The sequence below is a fragment of the Chaetodon trifascialis genome, chromosome 14 (genome assembly GCF_039877785.1).
Source record: "Chaetodon trifascialis isolate fChaTrf1 chromosome 14, fChaTrf1.hap1, whole genome shotgun sequence".
NCBI classification, from domain to species: Eukaryota; Metazoa; Chordata; class Actinopteri; order Chaetodontiformes; family Chaetodontidae; genus Chaetodon; species Chaetodon trifascialis.
Window position 1 is genome coordinate 8,199,427 of NC_092069.1, and position 19,618 is coordinate 8,219,044.

At 43.0% G+C, this 19,618-nt stretch overlaps 3 protein-coding genes across 4 annotated transcripts; 2 read left to right on the forward strand and 1 right to left on the reverse strand.

Moving 5' to 3' along the window:
- Positions 1 to 125: 125 nt before the first annotated feature.
- On the forward strand, positions 126 to 3,352 carry fam177a1 (family with sequence similarity 177 member A1). Its single transcript, XM_070979752.1, has 5 exons — positions 126 to 235; positions 738 to 917; positions 1,099 to 1,165; positions 1,282 to 1,379; positions 1,528 to 3,352. The coding sequence occupies exons 1-5, from the start codon at positions 167 to 169 to the stop codon at positions 1,741 to 1,743; spliced, it is 630 nt and encodes a 209-aa protein (XP_070835853.1). The 5' UTR covers positions 126 to 166; the 3' UTR covers positions 1,744 to 3,352.
- On the reverse strand, positions 3,273 to 8,423 carry ppp2r3c (protein phosphatase 2, regulatory subunit B'', gamma). Its single transcript, XM_070979751.1, has 13 exons — positions 8,231 to 8,423; positions 8,014 to 8,138; positions 7,513 to 7,617; positions 7,284 to 7,396; positions 6,740 to 6,837; positions 6,516 to 6,586; positions 6,283 to 6,415; positions 6,088 to 6,143; positions 5,766 to 5,841; positions 5,404 to 5,540; positions 4,785 to 4,922; positions 4,637 to 4,696; positions 3,273 to 4,407 (listed from the first exon to the last, which is right to left on the reverse strand). Exons 1-13 carry the CDS (start codon positions 8,295 to 8,297, stop codon positions 4,213 to 4,215), a joined length of 1,374 nt encoding a protein of 457 aa, XP_070835852.1. The 5' UTR covers positions 8,298 to 8,423; the 3' UTR covers positions 3,273 to 4,212.
- A 445-nt stretch (positions 8,424 to 8,868) lies between these two features.
- prorp (protein only RNase P catalytic subunit) lies at positions 8,869 to 19,505 on the forward strand. Of its 2 annotated transcripts, none has more exons than XM_070979385.1 (10): positions 8,869 to 9,701; positions 9,939 to 10,077; positions 10,189 to 10,423; positions 10,533 to 10,837; positions 11,191 to 11,238; positions 11,445 to 11,577; positions 16,701 to 16,811; positions 18,718 to 18,866; positions 19,007 to 19,205; positions 19,312 to 19,505. In XM_070979385.1, the coding sequence occupies exons 1-10, from the start codon at positions 9,266 to 9,268 to the stop codon at positions 19,453 to 19,455; spliced, it is 1,899 nt and encodes a 632-aa protein (XP_070835486.1). In that variant the 5' UTR covers positions 8,869 to 9,265; the 3' UTR covers positions 19,456 to 19,505. The 2 variants fall into 2 exon arrangements, with proteins under 2 accessions (XP_070835486.1, XP_070835487.1); XM_070979386.1 differs by having other exon boundaries at positions 8,937 to 9,080.
- The last annotated feature ends 113 nt before the right edge of the window (positions 19,506 to 19,618 follow it).

A 19,618-nucleotide genomic window follows, 5' to 3' on the forward strand; every position in this document is an offset into this window, starting at 1 on the left:
AGTTTCTGTGTTGTGCAGAACATTTACGACCGAATACAAGACTATACAGCATGGGTGACAAACCCGGTTGACAAACACAAACTTTTATTGTGAAGAGGCCCGACAGGAAGTGACACCAGCAGAGCACAGGCATTAGGATCGTAGTGAGGTGGAAGGAGTGACTGAGATGGCAGATTTGTCTTTGTATTTGACTAATGTCAACGTTTCATTGGGACAAAGCATGGAAACCGATAAGGTTAGTACGTACGATACAACTTTCATCATTTTTCGTGATTGTGACAGATTAAGCGAAGACTTTTTAGATTAATAGTAAACTAACGTTACTTCCTTAGCTACGAAGCTAACAGTCAACAAACAAAAAGTAGCTAAAGTAAGCTAATAAAGACACCAGTGCTTTGCACTGATAACGTCACCCGTTTGTCATTAACCTAGTACCCATTGTAGCTGGCGTTTCAGTATCTAATGATACAGGTGATTTAAGAACATTCAACGTTAGTTAAATAACTTTGTTGGCTAAGTTTCTAATGGTTTTTTCAGTTATGTGATTTCATTGTCAGACACGCTGCCACAGTGTGTGAGGGCACGTCAGCCGTCATTAGTTACAGTGTTTACGCCTCGCTTATCGGTACTGAAGCGTTTACAAATAATACAAAAGTGAATAATAATGCACTGTCTCCTATTAATAATAATGGTGATGGCATCGTTTACACGTCTTATCTGCTTTGAACTATTGCCAGAGTCCAGGAGGGGCGACAGAATTTGAGACGGTGGAGATGGGAAACCCTGCGGGGATTAAGGCGAAGGTGCCCCGCAGGACCATCTACTTTGCCAGCGGAGAGACCATGGAGGAGTACAGCACCGATGAAGAAGAGGAAGAGCAGGAGCATGTGAAAAAAGACGTCATTACTGTAGATTCGGTAGGCTCATATAAAGTTTTACTGTACAGAAAGCACCAGGATTATACAGCCTCGTGTATTAAAGACGCTTTAAAGTCATTCAGCAGTGCTTGAGAAGGACTCTTCGCTCGTATCTGTTCGTTTATGTTTCACCAGCAGACCTGTAGTCTAACTGCCATGTTTCTCTTCCCATGTATTTCAGTCCAAATTGACCTGGGGTCCTTATCTCTGGTTCCAAATGTGGAGAATGGCCACCTCCACCGTCTCAGGTACAGAAGTCTGTTGTCACAGTTAGCATTCATACTAGCACGGCTCACTGGGTTCCTTCCTAAGTGGGTCAAGTGTTAGAAGTGATCTTTATTGAGTGTGTGTGTTTTTTCTGTAGTGTGTGACTACATGGGAGAGAGACTGGCCTCTCTGTTCGGCATCACAACTCCGAAATATCAGTATGCCATCGACGAGTACTACCGTATGAAGAAAGAGGTGAGGCATGTGCAGGCATACACATCCTCCAGTATCATATGTCAATGTCGTGTGTACATAGGAAAAAAGCCACACCTTTGAAAGCTGCAGGAGCAAGAAACATGAACTCTCAAATATTACATGTGACACACCCTGTGTTCCCCTGCAGGAGGAGGAGGAAGAGGAGGAGAACCGTCTGGCTGAGATGGCGGAGCATCGCTTCGCGGAGCAGCGGAGGGCTGAGCAGGATGATCCTCGTCCTGCTACCGTGGAGCAGCCAGAAGCGGGTGGAGCTTCTTTTGTAAACATCAGCTTTGACCTCGAACCCGAGTCTCCTCTCAACACTCCGGACACAAACAGAGTCCCCTCTCCGCTCCCCTCCTGAAAACTGACACCCACAGGCAAACCTTTAACATTCACACATTTCTATCAGTTGGCAAAACCCTAATTTACCTAGCTGTATAGATTAATAAAATAGTTATTTTTCTATGTTTTTATTTTCTAAAAGGCGATCTTAGCGCACAGTGCAGGGAGAAATTAAAAGGGCTGTGGAAGAGGCTGTACTGGCCTCACTTCTGAATCTAAATTTGTGTACAGCATGAACTCATATGCAAGACTGAGACGCCCCATCTGCTGTTCAGTTGTTGTTCCTGCTGCTGTATATATGCAAAGTGAGACAGTTTTGTAATGGACTGGTCCGATACCGGCACTGTCCATCATGTCTGCTCTCTGTCTCTTCCTGTGCTTCTTAGCTCTGACATCATTATCTATTGTGTGATAGAGCTGCATAGTTTTTGACTTCCAGGCTGTAAAGACAAGCAGGTAGTGATGACGTCAGTAGCCAGAACTGGTGTAGAGCACTGGGAACGTGTTGTTCTCACCAGTTCATCCTGTCATTGCTACACTGTCCCTCACCCAACTAATTTAATAGGTTTCATATATTAATAACCAGTTCAACCACAATCTTCTAACTTCTTGTTTGCCTCCAGAGTGTAAGATCTGCCTGCTCAGATGTGGTGTTTTAAAAAAGGCGCTGTTGTGGTACAAAGTCGACTGTCCAGAGCGTGACTCTTATCTGACCCTGCTAGGATCCGGGGCAGCAGACCGGCCTCATGTGCGTAGTGTATTGATAGACTTGAAAAACCTCCTGTGCACTTAACTGTCTTCTAAGATGAAGTTTGCTGTTTTGTTTCTTCAGTGGTGTCGCAGCACCACTCTGTGCAGGTTGATTAGCGTCAGTGAAATGTGGAGAAACGGCAGTTTGTTGACTTCAACGCTGACCTCAAAGAAATGGTCGACTGTCTTTGAATTCTGCTTCTCAGCATGTAAAAAATGGGTTTCTGCAATGATACTTAAATCGGTTAACAAACAGAAAAAGAGCTTACATGAAGTAGTATTACTTGTCTGCTCTTGGAAATGCCAAAAGTGCTCATTTTTGTGCGGGAAATAATATTAATAGAGTTCAGATCTTTGAAAATCCACTTCTACTCAGATGTATTGAAGACTGCCGATCTACTGTAGCTCGGCCACAAACAATGGTCCCACAATAATGTCTGCTGAGGGGTCATTCTTTAAGTGTCCTTGTGAAATCTTTTCATATGAGTGCGCGTGCACGTGCGTGCGTGCTCAGTAGGCCTAATGCGGAGACTGAGCTGTCATAAGCTTCTTATTTGTTATTTTTATCCACAGATATAATTGTGTGGTGTGGTGGCAGACCTGATGCAGACAAACTACACACACCTCTTCTGAAAATGGGGTTTAAAGTCAAAGTGAAATGCCAACACTCTCAGACTGTAAAGTGTGTGGTACGTTAAGAATGCTTTCTGGGTAAATATTTTTCACTACATGAGTCAATGAAGGATATTATTCATGCTTTTTTTTATGTGTAAAAAGGGCCAACATATGCAAACGTTTTGGTTATCTTAAAAACCTTTAATGAATCTGTGTATACATATTTATATTTCTATGTTAATAAAACCTTTAAACGTTCGAAAGGTTGGCTTTTGTTATTATTAAACATAATATACCAAATGATTTTTTTCACAATGATTCCACTGTGTTATAAAGGAATTAACCACCTGTTTACTGATTCATTAATGGGAGTTTTACCATTAGCATAAAAAATGAGTCATCACAACCATGAAGGTTGAAAAAAACTGATGAAGAAGGACCTTGTTTGTGTAGTTTTACATTACTTTTGGATTTCCTCCTCTCTCTTCAGCTCTGAGACTGGTTTCACAGAATCAAAAAGAAGTTGCTTTTTATGGTTCAAGTGACCTTTAGACTTTTTCCTGTTGCCCTGCGCCTTGGAAGTAGATGAAATTTACACATCCAGCAGTTACAAATTAACATTATTATTCACTTGGAGTCATGTTTTTGCCCACTTGGAAAACATCTGTCCAACATTGACTCTCCTTTAGCTCCACCACCTCCTGAGGGAACCATCTGATTGACTGTCAATATAAAGTATCAATGAAAGTATACAGTATGTTTCTATTTGAACTTGTGGTTTTTTCACACCTGTTTGATTTCACTGGGTAGAAATGAGTTTTCATTAAACAAAGAACAGTGAAACATTTAGGAACCGCCAGAAAAGGCAGACAGAAAAACTTATTTCAAGGTCAAAGACAGGAACGTATATTAGGTCTTTACAGGAACGAGGAACCACATTCATCGTGGACTTCCTGCTTCCATACAGCTCTTTCTTTTTTCTCCCCACAACGTAGATGTTCATCTCAAACGGAACCAGAGGCACCTGAGTCAGCAGCAAGAGTTCAGTTCAGCACCTACGCTTCAAGAGTTCACTTCCTCTTTCAGGTTGGGACTGAAACAGGTGACAGGAGCGTCTCCATCTTCAGGTGTCGTCCATGTCAGCTGTGCTGCTGCCGTCGTTGTCGTTGGCGACCAGAACTTCTCTGTTCTCATAGGTCCAGAAGCCGTTGAGGTCAATCAGGATGCTGGTGACAGTATCACCTTGGCAACTGTTAACCAAGTCCTGGAGGGTGATCTTATAAGGGTCTTTAGGCTTCACCATGTCAAAGATCTCATCCTGAGGAGACACAGAGAGCAAAATCATTTTCATCCCCAAAACAAAGACCGGCTGAACCTTCTGTCAACCAAAATGGGACAGAGCCATCAGTTGAGATCAAACTGAAAGAAGCATTCACTGTCTGAAGCAGCCGTCACATGACAGAGATAATTCTAGCCAGGTTGTGTGTGAGGATTGTTCAAGAACCTTGGCTGGACTGTGTGTGCGCGCGTGTGTGTGTTCAATATACCTTGACATCCTGGAAGGAGACGGGCTCCTGTCCGTGGAGTTTCATCTGCTCCTGAATGGCCTGAAAATACAGGCGACGTCAAGAGAACAGTGATGCAAACAAGTTTGTCTTTGAGTGCCATTATTGTGTTTGTGTGCAGCTGATATACCCTGAAGAAATAGTTGAGGGAGAAGACGTTGAGGTATCCTTGATTCTCCATGTCCAAAAGTTTAAAAATATACTGCAACGCTGCTGGCTCCTTCCTGTTTTCCAGCGCCAATACAAAATCTAGATAGGTCTTGTAGTCCTGAAACAGAAGGAAAGACACACAACCGTGTTCAGTAAATATCCAATATAGACACACGGAAGACAAAAAATAATGCACAGAGGAGAGCTTTAGAGGAAGACCGTCCAGCGTTCACTTAATGAGCAGCTGAAGATTAACCGCACGAGTTTGTCTGAAGTTGAACATTAACATAAAGACAGGAGAGGCTTTAAAAGAAAGCCCCGAATAAATGAGAGGAACAACCGCAGGCGATTCCACACAGGACATGAGGGGTCACTGAATGGTTTGAGTACGTAAATGATGGGAGTCGTATGCTGTGAGCTTCATAGTCACCAGATCTCAACCTGGTCGACCATCTATGGGAGATTTCGGACCACCACCATCATCAAAACACCAAACGAGGGAATATGTCTCTGAAGAGTCATGTTCATCCAGGAGCACTGGAGCTGTTCTTTAATTGGTATGCATACCCCCCCCCCCCTTCATGTACTGCTGACTGTACCATTTCTCCATCATAGGTGAGACACTCTTGAAACACTCTGTCCAGGAAGACTGAGGTGAGCGTAGCGGTGCCGTAGCGTGAAAGCTCCTCTTTGCTCAACATGCCGTTGTGGTCCTTGTCCAGGTTGAGGTACTGGCCTAGAGAAAAACATGAAGACATAACAGGAAATAAATCAGAAAATCCCAGATTCCCACCACTCTTTCCAAGCTCTTATCATTTAGCTGCCACTAATAATGTATATTAGCATATTACGTTGGACACTCAGTATTTTATCATTCGGTGCTGAAAGTGATCTGCATCTACGTTAATCTCCAGGCTCATTTAACATCTAACCTGACACTCACGCACAGGCGTTTTCTCACCGTACACTCGCAGAGCCGAGGGGGCAGAGAACCAGTTGGACTCCTGACTCTCTTTTGACAGCTCCTCGTCTCGCAGCTGGGAGCACAGAGGGAGCGGGAAAGAGAGCGTGAGCGAGGAGAGACAGGAAATGACATCAGCTGCTCTTGACACTTGCATTAATCCATATAACACAGCTACAAAGTGACTCATCTCTCAGGGATAGTATTACAGTTACAGCTTTGGTCCTTTACATGCCTGCTGGTGGCGTACAAACCTACACAAACGACTACACAACCGATGGCAAAGTATGAATTAACGCAGGAGGAAAGGAAGACATCTAACCTCCAGCAAGTCGTCGAGAAAACTACAGGCCAAAATATCCTGGATTTTAATCTTTCCTGAAAAACAAAGGAGACACAAACTCCCTCAGTAAAGGCATCCTTATAAAAACACATTACAGCCACAGATTTTAGGTGTATTAAAGCTCTCTCTGAAGACATTTCTTCACTCAGTGCCATGCATGGGGTTCAGTCTCACCTGTTCGGAGGGGGTCGAGGAAGAAAAAGAACTTGCGAACAGCGGTGCACACGTAGAAAGAGTAGAAGGACTTCTCCAGCCCGTCCAGCTGAGGCAGAGTGGGGATCAGCTCCAGGATGTAGTTCTCCAGATCCTACGCAGAATAATGAGCGTTATTTCAACACTACTCCCACCAGCCGAAAAGCTTCGAATCACTTGAGCTGAAACTTGTGGCCACTGATGCAAACGCTCACCGACTCTCTGAGGTGGCCCTGTCCTGCTACGTCATACAGACTCAGACCGATCCGGGTCTGATGCAGCCACACTGGATATACAGAGAGAACCCAAATGAGCAACATTCACGTGACAAGATATTCACCAGTGCAGATGAATCCATGTAAGTAAACAGGGCTGGGAGATACTTCACTACATGTAAAAAGAGATAAAGTCAACCAGAAAGCCAAATGAAGGTCCACACCTTTCCTCATGACGTAGTTAAAGAACTGCATGATGGAAATCCGGCCATAAGGGTCGCTGTGGAGCAGCTTGGCATAAACTCTGGCGGTGAAGAACTTCCTGAGGGAGGAGAAGGAAATTTTAACTTTGTCTATTTGATCTTAAAGACAGATTTCCTAACTTTACACCTGCCACTTGCATGTTTCTTCCCCTGAGAACGTTTGCTGGATTTCATTCAAGACCTTGTACAATTCCTCTCTGATGACACATTAACCACCGACTTTATATGTGCCCACTTCCTGGTTGAAAAGCTTGATTTCATGGCCACAGAGTGTGTGTGTGTGTAGCTTGGATTGATCTGAATATAAAGTTACAAATTCCATCAGCTAAGACACACTGATGCCAGGCAGATATAAAGTCAAGCTGCTGGGGGGGATTTTCCAAAAGCAACCTTTGATCTAGCATGAATCCAAGGCACAAACGAGAACACACTGCACATATAAAACAAGTGTGGCACAGGGGGTTTTACCCAAACTGCCAGTAAACCTCCACTTCCTGTTACTTACTTGCACTTGGGCCCGGCCTTCTCCCCGACCTGCAGATAGGCTTCATAGCTGATCATGGCCTCTTCCCCACTCACAGGAGGGACCTGGTGCTTATCGAGCAGAAACCACAGATTCTACAGAAAGATTAAAAAAAAAAAAAAAAAAAAAAAGAATTAAAAAGACAAGATCAAGTCAATAGACACCAAACCCACAGTGCTGACATCATTATGTTTAGGTGTTTGTGCTTTACCTGTAGTTCCTCATTATCCAGCAGTTCTCTGCTCTTCCTCTGGAGGAAGACGGCTCGTGATTCCTCTCTCAGCTTCTGCAGTAACACCTCATCCTCTGCCGGGAGCTGCAGAACAACATCATCGCCAACACCTGAGTTAAGTTCACTTCTGCCCATCTTCATCACTGAACTGCAAGCCTGCATCGTGCGGCCTCAGACTCTGCTGGCAACTACAGTAATAACATAATGGTTGTCAACTATTAAATTAATCACCAACTATTTTGATTATCAATTAATCCATTTAAGTAGTTGCAGCAACAAATGAAGATGGGTTATTTGTGCTAAAACTGCATTTCACTGGTTTGTTTTGTTCTGTGTCACTTTTAATCAAAAATCCATATATCTAAATCTTTTTCTTCTTAACTCACATATCCTCAAAGTGTAATCTTTTCATCAAATGCATATTTATTTGGCAAATGGAGTCTTCATTGGGTTCACATCTGTCATGTATTGAAATATTACCCTGTAGTAAAATCGTGGGATGTTCTTGTAGGACTGGTCTCTGTCGCCTCCCCCCTTCCACTCTGTGTAATATTTGCTGAACAGCTCCGTTTCCTCTGCTTTCTTTTCCTCGTCGCTTCTCTCATCTGTACAACAACAGTAACAAAATGTTCATATTGACTAAGCTAACAGTTAGCTAACGTTAGCCAGTATGTGACGATAGTTTACGTTTCTTCACCTTTTTTGGAGTTTGCCAACCTCCTTTTCAAAATATCCGACCAGTGAGTCTGTTGTTCTTTAGCCATACCCGCTCCGAAGTGAATCCAGTATAACCTTTATCTGTCAAAAGTCAAAAATAATCTGTAAAAACCGACTGGTATACAAAAGTGGCGAAGCTATCCCAAAATGGGACAGCGTCAAGTTGGTGAATGAAGAATATTGTTTCCGGTTTGAATGTTTCGAATTCAAAATAAAAGCGTAATTTCTGTTCAAGCAAACCCTTCACAGGCAAAAATAATGAAGTAGCAAAGCAAATTTCTTACAGTTGTCAAATTATTCAAATTCTCATTGCAAAGTCATCAATGCAATCATTACATGCAGTTTCATAGTCTATTTATAACCCAAATAAGCTAAGCTAACACACAGTATATAAAGCACGTAAAGTGCATTAAAGAAGATGCTTCTCTGGAAATGTAGAAAACCATTATGAAACGGACATTTCTTTTCCGAAACATTCCTTAAATATTGGTATTTCTTCGTTTTCAAATGATAAAACTTGCGCCTTCCTGACCAAATTGTTCATTCCGGCCTTCCTCTGGTTATCTTTAAAAACTTGACGCAGCTCACAAACGTAGCTGTCGAGCGTTGATGACGTAAAGATGTGCGACTCGCGACATGCCAGAGTTGTGCTTATTAATGAAGTTGTGTGGAGCGGAAGAGGCTGTGTTGGTTGATTAAATGTGGATATCGCGGTCAAGTGAGTCGTTTTTAAAGGTTTATACTGGTCTGCAGAGCCACGAGAGAGTGGAAGTCATCTTTAAGCAACTACTGGCATTTTGAAACAGGCATGTTATCTGGCTGGTCTCATTGTGAGTTCATTGATTCGTGTAACTAACAGCATGTCTTAGTTTTGTGGACAGATGTTTTGGAAAAGAATTTTTCCACTGTTTGTAATATAAGGATTATAGCTCATTTATTACTGAAGTGAATGTGAAGCTGAGTAATAAAGCATCTACATTAAGTTCTCACAAGCCCAGAGGTTAAACATCCTAACATGGGCTCCACCTTGATATTAAATGTCAGAACATGCCAGAAAGCCTTGAAGCCTTTCGTTCACCAAGGAAGCTCAGCTGTACACACACTGAAGACTTCTCTGTGTGAACCATCATGGCAGCCTCTCTCAGCACGCTTTCTGTGCAGCAGAGACTCTAACTCCAGCCCAGGTGGCAGGCAGGCAGACAGAAAGATCAGCGGACAGGAAGGAGTAAGAAACCCCACCATCAGACGTAGGGAGGAGGAATTGGGGGGCGATGCTGTGATGGGAAGAGGTAAGACCTCCACTCTTCGGCAGAGGCCTTCCTTCCCCAAATCTGTGTTTGCTGCTGGGACGGCAAAGAGGACGGCAGCAGAGATGCTGAGGAGGAAAGCAGCCTCTCAGGATAAGGAGCAGGATGCGGAGGAGCCCGAAGGGAGGGCAACTCGAGGTGCAGGTGGGACATGCTGGAATCTAGTGGGCATCTTTTTTCTCTTAGTCAGACCTTTATGGTGCAAATTACAACATTACATAAAACAAATTGTTGGCAGGAACAAGGCAGTTAAAGTAAACATGCACAAATAATTACATATTTTCGACGGACACTTGATGACCTGAAGTTTTGTTAAATGTTTCTTCTGTGAAAGGGTTTGAGAGTCATTGTCTCCGTCACTGAGGCCTGAATGTTTCACAGGGAAGGTGCAGCCTCCTGACCGGCCGCTCTCTCCTGCCGAGTGGAGGAAGCTGAAGGAGTCTCTGGGAAATCCACAACGCTTTGACTCCCAGATGATGTTGGCGCTGTTCAACTCTGGGGGAGATCTGGATATCGCTAAGTGAGAGGAAGACGAGTGTGTCTGTGATTTTGAAAACGTTTTGTCGAAGCCGGATTGGCGTTACAGCAAACAGAAAGTTTGACGTTATGTCTGTTAACCTTTCTGCCACAGGTCCCTGATGACTTTTGTCGCCATGGAAACAGGGACGCTGTCTTATGAGCTGTTACTGCGGTACCTGACGCTGTGTGTGAGCGGCGGCCACGACACTGAGGTGTTTGATGTCTATGACATTATGAAGGGAAGTTTCCCTTCTCTGGACACAGGAGCCTCCAGCCTCTTCATCAAGTCCTTCAGCCGGACGGCGAGGTGGAGGGAGACTCTCAACATCCTGCACGAGGTTAAGAAGGTGAATGGCGTTTTGATGGCGACTTAGAAGATGTATGTAAGTCATTTTGGAGCTGGAGGACACGACATCCCCGCTCTATCATCACCTGGTTTTACTGTCATCCTAACAGGTCTTTAATCCGTCACCACGCAACTATGGGGATGTCATCGCAGGAGCAATGTTGCACGGCGACAAGACCACTGCCTGGGCTCTTTATGATGAGGTACTTGGACAAAGACTGAGTCCACGCCAGGAGACCTGGGAGGCTCTGTTTAAGGGAGTGAGGAAGACTGAGGAGGACAAAGGGAAGGAAGCAGAGGGCATGTCTGAGTCGGAGCACCGGGAGAAGCTGCTGGAGATTCTGCTCTACATGAGGAACAACCAGATCTACCCCCAAGTCAGCCTCGCCAGCAGCATTAAGACCTGGTTTGAGAGGTACACGAGAGCGATAAAGATACAGAAGGCCAAGAGGGAAACTGAGGCTGGATGTGCATTATACCATTGCTTAAAGTATGAGCATCAGTTCTTTCACCTGTGGCCAAAGTCTTTCATTCAGTTGAGTAACTAAAGGGTTAAAAAGTGCTGCCTTTAAAACCATGTTGTGATCAATAAGCTGTAAATTGAGTTGTGTTTCGATACAACTTAAACAAGATAAAATTGCAAACCAACATTCATACCCAAAGTCTTTTTCCCTCCTCTGTGTGAACTTACTCTCAGTCCCTTCTTTTTTTATCCACTTTGCCTCATCGCTCTTCGCTCTCATCGCTCGACTCGCTCTCTGTCTTCAGTCTGCCGGGGCAGAAATGGACGGGACATTGGACCAGCACCACCTCAAAGTAATTACACCACCTCCTACCTCAACATGAATCTTCGTGACAGTTCATGTGTTTTCATCCATATTTGTTCGAGGACAAAACTGTGTGTTTTGTAAGTGTGTATGTGTCATTTATGTGAGTGTGTGTGTGTGTGTGTGTGTGTGTGTGTGTGTGTGTGTGTGTGTGTGTGTGTGTGTGTGTGTGTGTGTGTGTGTGTGTGTGTTTAGGGGTGTGTGTAGGTGTTGTGGCTCTGAGTTAGAGTCCATTCAGCTGACTGCTGAGGAGTACCAACAGCTGAAAGGCAAAGTGATGACTGATGTCATTCAGGGAAAAGATGTTTTCAACAAGACGACACCAGAGGTACACACGCACACACACACACACACACACACGCACACACACACACACACACACACACACACACACACACACACACACACACACGAAGCAGCTGTCTTAAATACATCTCTATGAGGACTCGCACACATAATATCAACTTTTCTCTTTAATTTAATCTCACTGTATGCAGTTATGATGTTACTTTGGTATTAACAGATCAACACTTCCTGATGCTCACGGTGTATTAGTTGGTTTTACATTTGTAGTCTTCATTAGAACAATTCCATCTTGTTCTTATGTGTAAAAAATGGTTGGTTTAAACCAAAAATAGTGTGCCTGTGTTGAGGCTCATCTGTCAGCAGCGTGGTACATTAGCGTTGTAGCTCCGTCTCTTCCCTTCTGCTAGATGGCGCCATTGCTGCACATGCAGCTGGAGGCTGTTGAGGTTAGTTGAAACAGCTTAGTAAACTCTAGTTTATGAGCAGATCTCCTTTTGATGCGCTTAAAGAAGTTGTTTCAAAGGAATGTGAGCTTAATGTGAGACACAGTGAGGTGGCAAATGCTCGATTGATTAATTTCCCTCAGGACTGGTATGACTTCTAGGTTGATTAGTGATTTGTCCACTCGTTGCATACGACTATCAGGCTACAGTTTTCACTCTCTATGGTTGCGAGCACACCAGTACTTAATTTTATTCTCAGCAGCCTCAGAAACATAAAACACAGAGTAAAGGAACAGTTTGATATTTTGAGACTTGTGCTTAATCACAGAGTTAAATGAAAAGTTTGATGCACTCTCATATCTGTCTGTTCAATGAGAAGCTAGCCGCTTAGCTTGGCTTAACAAAAAGACTGGAAACAGGGGGAAATGGGTTCCCTGGCTTTGTTCAAAGGTAACAAAATGTGCCTACCAGCCCCTCTTAAGGTCACTAATTAACATGTTATATCTCATTGGTTTAATCTGTAAGAGTGGCACCTTGTGGTTTTCTGTATTTATCTGGCCAGGCCTGGGAATAAGCACAGTCCACAAAATGCCAAAACATTCCTTTAAATCAGGATAAATCCACTGATGGAGGATTCCATGCATTTTGTAGATATGAGAGAAGGGACTGCACATGAGGGACTCCATCTGTGTGACAGACGGCCTCAGTCCACAGACAGTGGACCCTGATACTAGCAAGCAGGGCACATGTGTATGTAAAGTTAAACTCAAAATGAGCCTTTTCGAGGTGTATTCTCCTTTCATAACCAGGAGAAGTCAGTCTTCACTGTATCCTGCATGCATATGTGCACTGGCTGTGCGGAGAGAGAGCCAGCGCATAAGCTTCTCATTGGACTGGAATGTGCTGGCTGTGTTTTTTTTGTTTTTTTTATAATGCAGAAGACGATAAACTTAAAAACAAGGTTATTCAAGTGTAATAGTTCCAAAAAGAGACTTCAAATTCTGTAACATGTTGTTAGTAATATGTCATATTTCATTTATGATCACAGGGATCGTTTGCACGTGGTCCTGCCTGTTTTTCGGTAGTCAGGGGGAGTTTGCTGGTGCAACTGTTAGTTAAATTGAGGGGATTTCCAGCATGTGGAGCACCATGAGAATCTGGACCACAGCTACCTCCCGCCAGACCAAGGAAGGCAGACAGACGTGCTGTTTAACTCGATTTGATTAATTCCCAGTCGAAGGCAATTCATTTTAAGGGCAAACGGGGTGCTTCAGACGACAGTGAAGCAGCAGACGCTGGCCGGGGCAGACAGCTGGAAAGGGGAAGTGGAGCTGTGTTTGTCTGCGTGTGGTGACGCACAGATATGTACAGTAGATAGATGTTGAGACACATACAGTAAAGCGGACAGCAAAGCATGCATTTGGATAGGACAGCTGACCTCTGTGAGACGGAACGATCATTTCTGAGGCTGTAGTCTGCAGTGGTGGTGGATAGTGGTTATCTTACAGGACATTTTTTTTCTGTTCACACCGATTTCAGAAACAGAATTGGAACATTCTGAGTTCCCCAGCGGTCGCATGTTTGCCGAGCTGTTCCGCTGCATTGCATCACATTGTGCTCCTGTACAATTGCCTTTGTGTTTTTGTGTCCAGCGTGCATCGTTCTGCCAAGAGACGCTTCGTGTTTTCAGCCAGCAGGACATATTTCAGCGCAGTTACAAGCCTCAGACACTAAAACAAGGACAGAAGCTTGGCCTATTTTTAGCATTTCAACATGTAAAAACGGCCGCACTTATCTTCCCACAAAAGAGTCGTCTGCTTTTTTATCATTTTGAACCCGTTTTGGCTCACCACAATGCAAATGTTGCACTTCAGTATTAAAAATGATGTCACAGGAAATGAATAAGACTAAAATGCTTACATACAAGGTTAGCCTCTATACAGTGATCTGGTATTGTTAAATAGTTTCTAAATACTTTGGGACTCAGTCTCTCCTCTCTTGATTGAAATATGGATAAAATAGTGGCCCAAATATAATTATATATGAGGAACACAGATATGTGATATGAATTATAATATATGAAGAGACATGTTTAATATATTGTCTGGTATACAGAAGACAGGGTGTGCAGGGAGGATTTTTGTCCATAGTATAGTACTTAAATAAAGGTTAAATAAACATGCTGCTGACCATCCCACTGTGTCGGCCTGGTTTGGATACTGACATGTTTGCTTTAGTCGCATTTATTTCAAACCTTCCTTGTGACATAACTCAAATATGGATATAAAATGTAAATGTAATGCTTAATTTGAGTAGAAGTTATGCCATAAAACAATATAAAGTGAAGTTTAGTGTAGCAGTTTAGAGGTGGAACTGATATGATGAATGTTAGACATTAGATAAACTCAACAGGAAGTTCTCCCTATTAAAGTTCTTCTAAAGTGTTTAAATTCAGATTAATAAAGCTGCTGGGTATGTTTGAATGCTGTCGCACGCTGCATAGGAATGGTGCATGAGCAGCATTGGAAGCTTATTTACACAGGTGTGTGTGTGTGCGTGCGCGTCTGTGTGTTTTAAGCAGTCATATTATCCACAGCAGCACAATGAGCTGGTTTCACATATCAGCTCTGGAAAGTCCCTGGATAATTATACTGGACTTTCTCTCCGTCTCTCTTCCTCTGGCTCCTGCTCTCATTCTCTCTTTTTTTCTTTGCCATTTTTACTATTTTTTTGCAACCTTTCTCCACAATATCCATCCTCTTCATCACCACACTTCCATCCACCCATCATCCATCAGGCCTTTTCTCCAATTCCTTTTGCAACTCGACCGAAACCAGCCTACATTATGAAACGACACAGCGTTGTGGAATTGATTATTGTTCCATATTGTACGTGTTTGCGTGTGAGTTTGGTGAATTAAAGTGATCAAAATTGTTCCACAGTTCCATCAGAGGAGGAATATTTCAGCCTTTTTTGCATCTTTACACTCATTTTACACTTCTTACAGTGTGCGCGCAGTCAAGTTTCAAGTCCAGGGGAATTCACAGCAGCCAATTTCCATACTGCTGCTATCTAAAAGTGAAAGCACTGACAATGTTCACGTGCTGGAGGACCATTCTAACCATCAGCATATCTCCTATTAGTCTAAGTCTGATCTAAAGAAAAGCTTTGTCCAACCAGGAAAAAAAGATGGTTCCCTGTCATTACCCAGGTCTGCAGTGTGTACATTTTTAAGCCATTAAACTTCATCGTTTGTCAGTTGAGCTGCCAGTTGGCACGCTGCCATCTCAGTAACGAGAAGGAAAGGGCAGGTAGACTTCTTACTGGCAGGCCCTGTGATCAGTCAGTGGGACAGCCAGCCGACCATGAGGCCCGTCGCCTTGCAGGTGTTCAGTTACGCTCCTCGACCACAATAAGGAACGAGCCCCTGATGTTGTTATTAGAGAGCTCTGCAGGCTTTTTTCTGTACATTTTCAGTCCTGCACATGTTTAGTCAGACTTCCAGCTCATTAGCCAGTCAAACTGTCAGCTTTTAAGGCCGCCACCTTTCCTGACAATGAGCACGTCTGCCACTGTACCCAGATGTCTTTTGACATCAATCACGTCTGATTTTGACTCTGTAGTCATTAATGTAAAACAGAGCTGAGTAAACTGAGTAAGATAATACACAGAGAACACAGACGCTGAGGAAGGTCGACACAGAGTACTGCTGCTATTTATTCAGTATTGTTATTGTTATTATTTGTAAACTTAATGGACTTTTGCTCCTGGCTCATAATACACAAAAAGCCTCCTGATACAGAAAAGACACCTAATATAAGGCAGCAAGTAGAGCACATTCTTTTGCCTTCAACTGCAACAGCTTTTGGCCACATTCTGCTGTTTCTATCATAACTTTTTGGCTATGCTCTTGCATCATGGCTGTGGGGACTGTAATAATGGTGCGTTAGTCCGCCAACTTTGGACCTGACTGAAATATCTCCACACCTGTTGGATGGATTGATATAACGTTTTGTACATTTGGACATCTTGGACATTCCCCAGAGGATAAATCCCGATCCAAATCTTTTCCCAGAGGGCTACCAGCAGGTCAAATTTATGCCTTATTCAGTGGAATATCTGTACATGTACTAGATGGATTGGACCACAGATTTGAACAGACATTTCATCGGGCCTAGAGGATGAATGATAATAAGTGTGGAGATACCCTTTTCCTTTAGTGCCAGCATGAAGTTCTTAATTTGTCCGATGACCAAATTCTGCGACACTTATGACATTCCCATCAAGTGCCAAATATCAGCGTGTTAGCATTGTCACTGTGAATGAATGTGTCAAAGTACAGCTGTGCTTATGTAGAGCCTCACAGGGCTGCGAGCGTGGCTCTGGACTCCTTTCTTGTGAGTAACTCATGCAGAATCATGTATTCATCTGTGTTGGTCCTTTTCTCAGCCATGTTGCATTTTCATGTATCTCTAAGAAGCTTTTACAGTATTAACATCTGTACACTACTATAAAATCCCCTGCATCTCTATGGTTACATAGCAAAAGCAGTAATGTCAAGGAGTAAACTCGGGTGCTTTTGTACAATATGACACAATATTTATATCACTTGCTTATCTTGATCATTTCTTTTTATATCTACTCCACTGTCCCTCATCATTTCATTTCTGTCCATCCATCTCTCTGTCTAATGTCTGTTCAGGAGTTGGGGAGGTTCAGGGCGTTTATGAAGAGGAAGCCAGCTTTTGATGTGGTCATAGATGGACTGAATGTAGCAGGTATCAGCAAGGACAGAAGCAAGCTGTCAGAGACGGTGAGAAAACCCACACCTACATGCATGCAAAATGTAAAAGAAGAGAGATGCAGCTAAACGTTTTACAGGATCCACCGGTCCAGCCGTGCTTATTCAGAATCATCACTGCATATGCACACACGCCGTTTTACAAACTAGATTTCAGTGGTTTCTTCCTACGTGTATATCTGTCTAACGCAGGGGCTTTTCCGCTAGTTACACTATGACTTTATGATTTTAATATCACCCCGTCTGCTTGTCTGCCCACATCTGTCTGTCTATCGGAGTGTGTGTGTGTGTGTGTGCGCGCGCGTGCGTGTGTGTGAACTACTTGTCTTTCTGTCTCTCTGCATTAAAATATGTCACAGTTTTCCCTGATGTTATGTACTACAAGACAAAGGAAAGTACAAAAGCAAATTTAGAAAACATTTCCCTATCTTTTCATCTGGTTCATGGGAAAGCTAAATCAGTTATTAAAATTAATGTAAACAGAAATTTTCATCACACCCACTGGCAGAAACTTTTATTCAAATGCTTGTATGAATGAAATGGGAGGTCAGCGATACAACTCTGTCTGAATTATGAAAATGTGTCAACACTGTCAGGTTGTACTGAAGCACAGTGGTGCTTTGAGCTAAATGCTAATGTCAGCATGCTAACACGCTCACAGTGACAATGCTGACAAGCGGATCTTTAACAGGTAATTATCAATACACCGTAAAGTGTGCCAAAGTTGACCATGTTCACCAACTTACTTTAGCATGCTAACATTTGCTAACTAGCACTTAACACAAAGTACAGCTGGAGCTGATGGGAATGTTGTTAGTTACTTTAAGTATTTGGTTACAAATTGAAATCCTGACCTGATGATGGCACTAGATGAAAAGTTCTAATTAATTCTGAGGCATTTGTTGGGTAAGCTGCTTAAGTATGCCTTTAAAACCACGAATGTCAACCCTGTGATGGCATTAGAAGAAAAGCCCAGGGATCACCAAAGTCATAAGGCTTCTTACTCTGGGAACCACACGTGTCGAGACGAAATTTCATCACAAACTAATAGTTGTTTAGATATATCAGTGGACCAAAGTGGTGGACAGACCAGCTGACAGCGGCATCCATTGAGCTATGCTATATATAGCTATATATAGGTCAGATGAGATAAAATGATGACATTTAAAGGCTTCCTGAGGGCCCTCAGATACACCGCAGCAACACAACATATCGTGACAATCGACTCCCCAGATTTCATCACACATCTCAGTTTAACAAAACTCTTTTTTTCAGAGCTACAGAAGTAAAGAGTGGGAGGTTTTGTTGTGGCAATAAGGAGGCTGACAGAAGCGCTGCATTGCGTTATCCTTGACATAAGTGAGAGAGGCACAGTAATTAGTAACCCGATGTGGTTTCAGCCATATCTAAGGGTCAATTCAGAAACAACAAATGCTTGTTCTTCCTCTTCTTTTGGCTTGTAAAAAAAATACATCCACAAAACATGACTTGTGGCGTGTTCACTTACAAAGGCATTTCAGTTACATAACCTATATCTGTGACACAGCCACAGTATGTTCTTGCGTGGTTTTGTTGCACAACTTACAAAACTTACTCCAATTCCCATGCATCTCTCTGCTGTTTATTTTTTTAACATGCAATGACACCACCTACCACACACACACACACACACACACACACACACACACACACACACACACACACACACACACACACACACACATTCTAACAGTCAGTGTTGGATTAGTAGATGCAAAATGTTTAAACTTGTCTTAAATCTTGTATTAGTCATGTAGAAACTGCTTCATGCACCATTAGGTGTGGTTATGAATCTTAATGGAGCTGGCATCCAGACATTTGTGTCATTAAGTATTCAAATATCAAAGTGTTGAGATATGTGCATATGTGTGTGTTTCAGTTGTTGGCTGTGGTGTCAGAGCTGGAGCGACGGGGCCTGACTATTCTGGTGTTGGGGAGGAAACACATGCTGCGGCCCTCCAAATCCTGGAATAGACTCAACATGAACCTTATCCAGCAGAAAGCTTATTGCTTCTTCACTGAAAACATGTGAGCCCCTGATAACAAAAAAAGAATCATATGGAATATACTCCAGAGAAAACACAGAGTTATTTTGCAGTTATAATTTTTTATTTTTTTTTTTTTTGTGATAAGTTTACCTGACACGTCTTGGTCTATGTGTCTGTCAGTTCGGAGGATGACCCCTTCTTGCTGTATGCCGCTCTGCATTCTGGGAACCACTGTCAGTTTGTGAGTAGGGACCTAATGAGAGACCATAAGGCGTGCCTGTCAGACGAAGCCACCAGACAGCTCTTCTTCAAATGGCAGAGAGGCCACCAGCTGGTAGTGGATGGATATGTGGCAGCAAGCGGTAGTGTTCGATTTCTGGTGAGGGAAAGGAGGAGCGGGCAGAGGAGGGGAGGGTGTGAGGGGAGGGGGATGAAGACAGAAGCATACCAATTAACTCTGTGTACGTGTGTGTTTGTGTGTTTAGAGTATTCCCAGCTATGACACCATTGTCCAGACTTCAGCCGACTCGTGGCACTTGCCCTACGACGACACAGAGGATAGGAGCACCCATGAAGTACCACAACGATGGCTCTGCCTCACCAAGAAGCATGAACACACACACTCATAATTCATATGCTTTGACCGTGACTGTGGACTTGTGAATAAAGCATTTACTACAAACAACAAAGTGACCTGCACTCTTTAATATAACTTCGTATAATTAGGAAAATTTAATTAGATTAGATTTTTGGTAATAATAATAATAATAATAATAATAATAATAATCTTAA

Coding starts and splice junctions, on each gene's coding strand:
- fam177a1 (XM_070979752.1), top strand. CDS start 167: ATGGCAGATTTGTCTTTGTATTTGACTAATGTCAACGTTTCATTGGGA. Junction 1,166..1,281: donor GGCCACCTCCACCGTCTCAG/GTACAGAAGTCT, acceptor TTTTTTCTGTAG/TGTGTGACTACATGGGAGAG. Junction 1,380..1,527: donor ACTACCGTATGAAGAAAGAG/GTGAGGCATGTG, acceptor GTTCCCCTGCAG/GAGGAGGAGGAAGAGGAGGA.
- ppp2r3c (XM_070979751.1), bottom strand. CDS start 8,297: ATGGCTAAAGAACAACAGACTCACTGGTCGGATATTTTGAAAAGGAGG. Junction 7,618..8,013: donor TCCCACGATTTTACTACAGG/GTAATATTTCAA, acceptor GTTGTTCTGCAG/CTCCCGGCAGAGGATGAGGT. Junction 4,923..5,403: donor TCACCTATGATGGAGAAATG/GTACAGTCAGCA, acceptor CTTCTGTTTCAG/GACTACAAGACCTATCTAGA.
- prorp (XM_070979385.1), top strand. CDS start 9,266: ATGGGCTCCACCTTGATATTAAATGTCAGAACATGCCAGAAAGCCTTG. Junction 10,078..10,188: donor GGAGATCTGGATATCGCTAA/GTGAGAGGAAGA, acceptor TTTCTGCCACAG/GTCCCTGATGACTTTTGTCG. Junction 19,206..19,311: donor GCGGTAGTGTTCGATTTCTG/GTGAGGGAAAGG, acceptor TTGTGTGTTTAG/AGTATTCCCAGCTATGACAC.